The 10,018-nt window shown below is 45.9% G+C and overlaps 1 protein-coding gene across 1 annotated transcript; it reads left to right on the top strand.

Moving 5' to 3' along the window:
- Positions 1-1,723: 1,723 nt before the first annotated feature.
- On the top strand, positions 1,724-5,818 carry s1pr3a (sphingosine-1-phosphate receptor 3a). The gene is made up of 2 exons (XM_068591448.1): positions 1,724-1,982; positions 3,355-5,818. Exon 2 carries the CDS (start codon positions 3,472-3,474, stop codon positions 4,663-4,665), a length of 1,194 nt encoding a protein of 397 aa, XP_068447549.1. The 5' UTR covers positions 1,724-1,982; positions 3,355-3,471; the 3' UTR covers positions 4,666-5,818.
- Positions 5,819-10,018: the final 4,200 nt, after the last annotated feature.

The following is a 10,018-nucleotide window of genomic DNA, read 5'->3' as shown; positions in this document are numbered from 1 at the left end:
AAACGTTCCCCTGGAGCTGCTTTTGCTCTGCTCCGGGTCAAATGTCCTTTGACCGATCTTCCGTCGTCTGTCTTTCTTTTTTAACCTCACAGGCTTAATGGGAAATCATGGTGCCCAAAGCCAGTGACCGTCATGTGGGAAAACTTCAAAATGCATTGCGTAAACAATGAGAAGTAACAGCCCCTACCAATCTGTTTCCACCCATTGCAACATTCAGAGGTTGGAATAGCTTTTGGGAATTGATGGGAATGTGTTCTGGGTTTTTTTTAAACATATAACAGCTCCGGCTCAAAGAGGGGCAGAGGGAGGGGAGGGGGGTTTGGGGGGCAGGTTGTCGGTGTTGGTGCTGGAGTAGCAGAGGTAAAGAGGAGGAGGAAGCGGGTCAGACATGGTCCTCAGCAAGCTCCTTACCCTGTGGGCATTGTGTTCTCACCCGTCAGTCGGTTTCTCAAGTCACACAGCAGCAGGAAGTTGCCGTAGGAAAGGCCTCATTTAACCACAGGGACATGGCATGTAACTTAAAAGGAGCGATATGCAACATTCAAACAGCATACAACTATTTTCCATGTCAAGATAAAGCAGAGTAATGCCCGGGCAGGGAATGAAGGCGCTATCCCTCTGTGTGTGTGTGTGTTGCTAACCAAGCTTCTCTTTGCTTTGTTGACAAAGCCGGGACGGCTAGCGCATCCTGTTAGCGCATGTTTGTGCACGTGAGCGTGCCCCTCCGGTTCGCTGATGGCCACAGCTCTGCCCGGCTCCCCCGCGGGGACACACTGCTGGCTCCGTCAGCACACTTGCCGTGGTTTACTGTTAGCGCTGTTAGCACCACTAGCTCCGAGCCGCCAGCTCAGTTGGCGCCATGTTGAGGGCCGTTGAGAGGCAATCGAATCACACCCTATCTCGTAGTATGCATTTTTAAATGGTCTACGGTATATTGTTTTCCACCTCGTTTAGAGTATTCTGCAACGACTGAACATGGCACTTCTGGTGTTCCTATCGGTCATCTTGTTTTTATGGGTGACATATTTCTTCCGAATAACACCAAGTGCATAAAAGGAGAAGTAAGTGTGACTTTTTTCCTTCCCGTCCAGTATTGGCTCCAATGGGAGAGGTCTGACCTATCTCACACTCCTTCGGAGTCATCTTTTAATTGAACATGAAAAACAATGAGTCATAAAGCGGGTTGCAACTTCTTTGCCCGTCAGTGGAGGGGGTGCATTCCCAGAAAGGCAAATGAGCACACAACTTAGTTATTTTCATGAAACCGGGGTCAAGGTTTAGATAACGATGACATTATCTGGATTCAGCTTTCTGTGCTCTAACAAAACAAACTGAGGGGGAACATAGTTGGTTGAGAATCCATCATTATCATCAACCCTGAAAATATGCAACTAAGACAGAAGAGTAGAAGTAGAAGGCCATCTATCCATTCGATGATGACACAACTCAACTTAGCACTTAAGGCCTTGAGGCAAAACACTGTCACATGTAAGTGCAGCAATTGTATGACACAGACAATTGAAGTGTTCCTGTCGGAAGCAGTCGGCTGCTCTCGGACAAAAACTAAACTTTTTAAACTACACTTTAAAATAGTCAAACACCAAATCTATCAAACCCACTTTGGTCGTTTGGGGGGAGACCCCGCCCCGCCGGGATGGGAGGAGGGAGGAGGGAGGAGAGCGAGACGGTCCGAGCTGGAGGGAGTCACAGTGCGCGAGGAGCACGCCACAAGGATGAAGTTCAGGACACAACGCAAAGTGGATGTTTGGAGGCAAATGCTTCCGTGATTGGAAACTTGTATACGGGGGAGGTAAACACATGGATGGACTTTTGACTGCTCGACGCAGATCAGCCGTTTTTGGCAACCGCGTATTTTGACACGAGCGCATCGTTACGCAGGAGAGAGAAACACACCTTCCGAAATACCTTCAAATCTCACCACAACTACCGGGATGTTTAGATGAGAGCAGTAACTCAGACAGGTATGTGGAGGATGAATACTGGACTGTACTGTGGCGGACACTTTATTTTGCCGACGTTACTCCAGGTCTAGTTTTCAAACGAGCCCTCATTTTAACTTGGAGTAACTTTCCCGAAAAAACAGGAAAGTTGATCGGACTTTAATGAGTAATAATAATATAATTGTATTTATAGAGCACATTTCACACAAAAAGGTCACAAAGTGCTGTACAGACAAAAAAAACACGGTAAAAACACATTAATTAATGGAGCAGCCAAAACACATTAAAAAACATTTTAAAAAAAAACACATAAAAACAACTAAAAACAGATAAAAGTAGATAAAAACAGCTCGTGGGTACTTAAACAAACGCCAGCATAAACAGGAACGTTTTTAGTTGTTTTTTCAAAGACATCACCGGGTCAGCAAACCGAATTTGTACAGGTAACGTGTTGCACAGTTTAGGAGCTGCTTGCTCAAAAGCTCGGTCACCACGGGTCTGGAAACGAGTGTGTGGGACGGACAAAAGATCCCGCTGGTCGGACCTGAGGTTGCGGGCTGTTGTGTATGGGCGGAGTAGTTCAGCCACATATGATGGAGTCTGACCATTGAGTGCTCTGTGAGGGTGAGGATTTTAAAAGTGGAGAGACCTTAGAATGGGGTTATATGAAACCGTCTATTTGTCCTCGTTAGTATTCTGGCAGCAGCCTTCTGGATGATCTGCAACCGGTTTATTGCAGATTTGCTGATTGCGGAGAAAAGTGCGTTGCAGTAGTCAATACGTGAAGAGATAAAAAAAAAAAAAGCGTGTATGAGCATCTCTAATTCAGCCGCAGATTAAATAGATCTCAATTTGGAAATGTTTCGAAGGTGGAGGAAACATGATTAGATAAGAGTAAACGTATTGCTTCCTTCAACTGTAATACTGGAAAACGCCAACGATTTTACTTGATTTACTAAACTCGCTTATACATGTTTGTTTTTACAGTGTTATTAATTTGGGCTCACCCAACTTCATAATTACATGTACCCTATAATTTAAGGATTAGTTTGACTTCCTCAGTTACAACTGCTGCTTCTTCTTCTTTTTATTCATTTGATGCATTTCTTTATAAGTCGGTTTTATATTGCGTTATTTGTCATTCCTTACCTCGGCTAGGACACAATCTCAGTCATGCACTTCCTTGGTTAGATAAATTATTATGAATTAGGTGGCCCTAATATTTAACTTATTTTCAATTTGCTATTATTTATCTTCTACTACAATTACTTTCATCGTCGGAGTCATCTTGATTTCCCCCCTCTACACATTATCCAAAATTATGTGAAATGTAACCTTTGAGACTTTAAAGTGTTGAATATAACTTCAAATGTGTTATTTGATCTCTTCACAGGTCCTTCCGGAGGCTCTATGATGCCTGGTTGGGAAGCCTCCCCTCCCTCTGCTTTATTTCCCCGTGCTGTGGTGCCCTCTGTTGTTTGAGAGAGGAAGGCCAGGAAGGACAGGCAGAATGGGCACCAGGTGGGAGGAGGGGATGAACGCCGTCATCGTCAGCCACTACAACCAATCGGGGAAGTGGGACCGGCCTCGCAGCAGCGGGGCCTGCAAGATGGCCCTGCTGCTCTTCATCTGCGTGCTGATCGTTCTGGAGAACGTTACGGTCCTGCTCGCTCTCTGGAGGAACAAGCGCTTCCACAGCCGCATGTACTTCCTCATTGGCAACCTGGCGCTGTCGGACCTGCTGGCCGGCGTGGCCTACGTGGTCAACATCTTCACCTCCGGAAGAAACACCTACTTCCTGACGCCGGTGCAGTGGCTGGCCAGGGAAGGGAGCATGTTCGTGGCGCTCAGCGCGTCCACGTTCAGCCTCCTGGCCATTGGCATCGAGAGGCACATGACTATGGTGCGTTTGCGTCCGTGCGAGACTGCCGGCCGGGGGAGACTTCTTGGACTGCTGGCAGCTTGCTGGCTCGTGTCGGTGCTGCTCAGTGCCCTGCCCAGCCTGGGCTGGAACTGCCTGGACAACAAGGCCCCCTGCTCCACAGTGCTGCCGCTCTACGCCAAGAGTTATGTGGCCTTCTGCATCAGCGTGTTCAGCGCCCTGTTGGTGGCCATCATCATCCTCTACATCAGGATTTACCGCCTGGTGACGTCGAGCGGCCGCAGGGTGAGCAGCCGGCCTTCAGAGCGCTCGCTGGCCCTGCTGCGGACAGTGGTCATTGTTCTTGGGGTGTTTGTCATGTGCTGGACGCCCCTCTTCCTTCTGCTGCTGCTGGATGTTGGTTGCAGCCCAGATATGTGCCCCGTGCTCTACCAGGTGGACTGGTTTATAGCCCTGGCCGTGCTCAACTCCGCCCTCAACCCTCTGATATACACTCTGTCCAGCAGGGAAATGAGGGCGGCTTTCTTCAGGCTGCTGTGCAGCTGTCAGGCCAGCTTGGATCACACTGGGACTCCCGCGGCGGGCAACCTCAATCCAGGCACGGCCATCCCCACAGTGGAGAACAGCAAGACCAGTGTGGGAGGAGGCAGCGGGGCCGGCAAGTCCACGCTGAATAGAGGGAAGGTTCCCGCCCCTATCAACTCTGACCACAAGCACGGAGACCCCTCGGCCACGGCTGTGCCGCATCCCGCCGGGCCTGCAGACCTGCTCTCGGCTGTGCTGGTGAAGGCGGGGGCGCTGCCGACCCTCAGCAAGTTCTGAGTGGAAGCACCTTGATGAGGCTTTGCAGTCACACAGCAGTGGACGCTGAACTGACACGGTCCTGCTATCAGCCACTTTTTGTTAATGCACTATGGCCAGCGTGGGATGGATGGTATTCGGTTGGGACGATAATAACGCAGATAAGCGTTCAATCAAAATCACTTAAAGCCACTATTTACAATAACTCAACAACATTATTCACAACACCAGAGTTACTGATATGTTGTGTTTGTCTTACACTATGGTTAACGTTGAATATTTCACATTTCACTTTGTAATGCAATTTCATAGACATGGATTTAAACCAAGCGCCACATTGAATGTCTTGATTCATGTCTGAAAAAAACAACAGCACATAATTATTAGTATTAGTGTCGCGTCTGTTGATGCATTTATTTTAATAAATAAGTGTCATCAGCATCACTGGCAATGAAGATCAAATTGGGTGCACTTTTTTGTTGTTGTTGTTATATCTAAGTACTCTTAAAGCACCTGTTTCCCTTCACAACTTGTCTTGGTAAACTATTTATTTTCTGTGAAAACATTTGCCATCTTAATACTATTGGTATACACGTTTAAAATACTTTGTGTGCATAGACACCACCTGGTACTTGGACTTACTTATTGATCTTTGTTACGATTTGAGATGCACTGTGAGAGAAAACAAGACCAAAAGTGTGTTTACCAGACCAGCGGCCTCATGAGGCTGTGCCACTCATCACACACACACACACCAGAAATACAAAGTGGTGGATGAATGAAAGATGACAGCGACATTGCCATCATTAGATTCTTACCACTAGTGGGCCAGAGCGCAGAGACTGTCCTCACGGTGGTGCTACAGGAAACACTCAAAATCAGAAGGGTTCAACTTGTGTATGGTGGCCATTGTTGGACGGTTTAGGCTCAGTTCTACATTCGTAGGACTAACCCATATTTCATCGGTCTAAGCTCTACTGTGTCAGCATTCGCTGGACATTTTTGCTTTTGATGAGCTCATCAAGAAACCACTCACACATGTCAACTAACCACTAGTGAACAAGAGTGTCGGATGTGAATTATTTAATGGCGGTGGACTGTAAATTACATTTCTGTCTAGAGTGGTGTAGTGCCTGATACCATTATATAGCAAATAAAATCCTATTCCCTTTTATGAGATTTGTCTTGTTTTGATATTGAATCAATGATTTGCTTGCTTCCAACTCCCTTCCTCTCAGCCAAATAAACATTGTCAAGGTACATCGACAGGAAAACCAGACATTTTGTCTGCATGTTTGGCCCCTTATGAACGGGAGATCAGTCTGTGAATTACATAAACGTCTTAGGCATACATATATAAATGAACAAATGCTCTGATTTGTCAGTTTATCATGTGTTATTCAGAAAGGAGAAGTGAAATGTCAATGAGATTTAACCTGCTGCACTCATTTAATATTCTAATGGGAAGCTCATTGATGCTCTCTCATTGACATTCATAGTTAGACATGAGTCAGCCAGGGATGAATATTGCAGAGAAACTCTTGATATATATATATATTTCAACCAGGGGGTTTCCACCTCGGCGAGGTCAGGTAGCTATTAGTCATGAAAGAAACTGCATGAATCAGACTTTGAAGGGCTTCATGTCGAAAAACAATCTCCCATCTCTGTCTAAATTCTCCAGAACGTAGCGTGACAAACCCCAGTTATGGAATATGTTAAAAAATGATAAGATCACGCAAATGTGTGGCGGAGGTTTTGTTACATGTTTTCATGTTTGCTTTTCACACACACACACACACGTGTAAAAAACAAAATCTACCTTTTGGCATTGTAGAAGGGTTGTGAGTGTGATGAACTGTGAGGAATAATCAGATAATTCAAGTGGATACGAATTTGTTGTCTGGATGCTTAGTTTCAATTCAGCGGTGAAGGTTACTTTGACTTTAATCGATAGATGGCAGGCTGATTGCAGCAGAGTTGGTTGTCCCGCCTTGCACAGCAACGACCAGACAGGAGCTGACAGAATGGCATTTCATACTCACCTGAGCTAAAGGATGCGTCTCTGCTCTGCACCTCCAGATCTGATGGGAAAAGACAGCAAGGGCGCAGCACCAGCCGCGCATTTCCAGTTTAAATGTCACTTGCTCCTTCCTGTCAGAAATGTTCTCCTTCTTGAATTAGCCGAGGATGACGGTGCCCTTATGCCATCTGGAACGGAAGAGAATGACAAAATGTTGAGCTGAGGCGTCATTTGCAGTCAGTGAATCGCTCTCTCCTTCTGCTCTTTTTCATTATTCTCACCGTTGTTGTCCAACATGTTCCCATTTTCCTCATCCGATTTAGTTTGATTCCAATGTCTTTGCTCTCATGACAATCGGTTTGGAGCCGAAAGATCAAAACGGCCACACAAATGAATAATATATAGAATGTTAGACCTTTTCGTCGTCGCTCATTTAGATTACCAGGTGAACATGCTAAGTGTGGATTTGCTCAACAAGGGGCCAATGCATTGCAGTTGGAGTTTCAGCATCAGGAGAAGTAGGAGGAGTCTGGAAGCATCTGCTAATGAAGGCCAGGTGTACCAGCACAGTGGCATCAGTTAGATAACTACGCTGTGTAGCTGGGAAACACCAAGTCAGAAGGGCTTTGACTCGAGCCAAAGAAATGTAAATCAATCAATTTATATTGGACGTATTGAAAACTTCAGTTGTGTATCAGCTCAAATGTCCTGGTGGTGATGATTACAGACTGATGTCTGCTTAATATACAGATTAAACAAACACACAATGATCTATATTCATATCTAACATCACGTGATGAATTCAAACTTTTGATTGATATCAAGAATCTTCATGAAAAAACAAGACAATAACCAACCTTAAAGGGGAAAGATCAACTCACAATGAAGATGAGCAGGAAGAAAAGACACAACCATGCCAACTGTTCTCATCCTCAGACTTAGTTTCATCATATTTTCCTTCAATCTAAAAAAAGCACAACTCAAACATGTTCAGTGTAGTTTTACAGATTTATAAATTCCTATTCATTTCAATCTTCTTCACGTTCTCAAATTCCAGCAGATGACAGGTTCCATTTGCCCAAACACCAGAAACAAACACCATTTAATGGCTGCATGCGCTAACTGGGTCGAACACCTTAATAAATCATGTTAACTAAATAGCCGTCACCGGTCTTCTTTGAGGATTTAGACATGGTGGATTTGTGCTGTTCTCTGTGCACAATGCCTATTTGCATATGACTAATGTGAACACCGCAGAGGACAAGAGAATCACACCACCCCCCGTCCTTGTGATCCTGGCTTTATACCGCTGTGTGGTGAGGAAGTGGGCATGCATGCATGTGTGTGTGTGTGTGTGTGTGTGTGAGAGACGTGTGTGCATCCGTGTGTGTTTTTGAGCGAAAGAACAAAGACTCCATCTGGTCCGAGCGACTGAATGTGCCAGTATGAAACACTTCTATTCTGAAATCTCCTTTTTGAAGCGGCGTGTAGGTGGAGTGGGGCCAGGCGGAGAGCGGCGAGGGTTCCCGTTGGAGGCGCTCGCTCACGCAGGGAGCCCCCAGCCGAGGCCATTCTCTCCTCTATAGCCGAGTTGTACCACTCTGACCAGAGGAGGCCCACGCGCTCAGGTGGCGTGTGATGCTTCTCCTCCCCGACTTGCGTAATTACTTGTGCAACAAAGAGAGGGGAGATCCAGGCAGACTTTGGTGATAAGCTCCCCGGGAGCAGAGCTTCATCCAGGGAGCAGCTGGGAGGAACCCAGAGGGGGAGCGAAAGCAAAAGGTCACTCGGTGGGAGGATATCTGAAGGAGCGGGCTGAGACTTGGATTGGTGGGCACTTCTCACAGCATCCCCCGCAACACCACACTGCCATTAATATCCTGTAGTGCGGATCAAGCAGACTCCGGTTGAGTTTCAGAAATAACCAAAGTAAAAAAAAAAAAAAGACAGAATGTTTTCTATTTTCTTTCTCCTGAAGCGACAACCGATGCATCCTTTCTAGGTTGTGTAAATAGATAGGAGCCCTGAGCCTAATGCGCGCCTTGTAGGGCTGCAACTAACATTTGTTTTTATAACCAATTAATCTTTTTGGATTAATTGCTTCTCCTTTAACGTGTCAGAAAACAAAGGAAAATGGAGATTTTCCCCACGGCCCAAGGGTGTTCGGGAATTACTTTTTTTGTGTGCGTAAGCTACAAACACATTCAGTAGAAACAAGAAAAACAGCTTCACATTTGAGAAGCTGGAACAAAACGTATGTAATGTATTAATCAACTATGTTTAAAGAAGTATATTTTCATGTGAGAATAATCTCAGTCTCTCTCTTCCAGACAGTAAAGCCATTGTGCAAATCAACTATCGCGTCTCGTGCTGCTCATTGCACTTTATAAGGCGGCCAATATACAAAATTCAGAGCACGTTGCTTCCACACGGCTCTCAACATGGTGGCAGCTAACGCCGCTAACAACGCAAACGGCCCAAACAACGGCAATGACAGAGTTATCTCAGCTAGTCATTAACGCTCTGTTAACGCTCTACATATTACCTTTCAGATTAACCTGATTAAATAAAGTAACACTGTGTTCGCCACTCTCTGCAGCCGGCCTTTCATTGCCATCCTACCATAACAGATAGGTGGCAGGATTGGATAAGCAATCTCTTCCAAAGTCAATACCCCCCTTCTTTCTCCCCAAAATCTTCCAAAACAGCAGCTGCTTTCACTCCAAAACCTCTGTGATTGCGGCGCTCTGGCGGGGCCTGACGGCATGCACACACACCTGCTCACAAGTGACCCCCAATCCATTTCCCCCCCCACGCCTGCCTGCCTGCCTGCCTGCCTGCCGCAACTGCTGGGATTAGCGAGTCTGGGGTCGGGGATAAGTGAGGAGGAGGACGGCAGCCTTCTAGTCTGACATGCGTGTCCCGTCGCTCACTTGTGGCATTGAGCGTGCGAGCACAGCTGGCCGATTCCCCGCCTCGTCGCATGCGAGCAGCCCGGAGGTTTGCACGTCGTGTAAAAGAGCAGCGGCAGGCAAAGACGACCATTAAAGTGTGAAACTCGTGCCAGAGCCTCCCTTTTGAGATCAAAATGTATTCTTGGTGAGAATTACAAATAGATTTGTTTTCATTTATTTTTATAATATATAATAATTCTTCATTCACTTTTCTTAACACTTGTAAAAGTACAAGTGTTATGAAAAATAAATGGTGGCTTTTTTCTCTCCAAGTGTCCCCGTGAGTAAGTGTGACATCATGCAAAACTCCAGGACCTTGAAACTAAAGTATTTGGCCATCGTTCGCGTTTCCATTTAAACTTGTGCTTCCTAATTCTAGCACAAGAAAAAATGAAAC

Source organism: Clinocottus analis, unplaced genomic scaffold (assembly GCF_023055335.1).
Source record: "Clinocottus analis isolate CAN_PGR_092001 unplaced genomic scaffold, fCliAna1.0.p SCAF_25, whole genome shotgun sequence".
In the NCBI taxonomy this organism is placed as follows: Eukaryota; Metazoa; Chordata; class Actinopteri; order Perciformes; family Cottidae; genus Clinocottus; species Clinocottus analis.
This window is presented reverse-complemented; position numbering and strand designations above follow the sequence as displayed.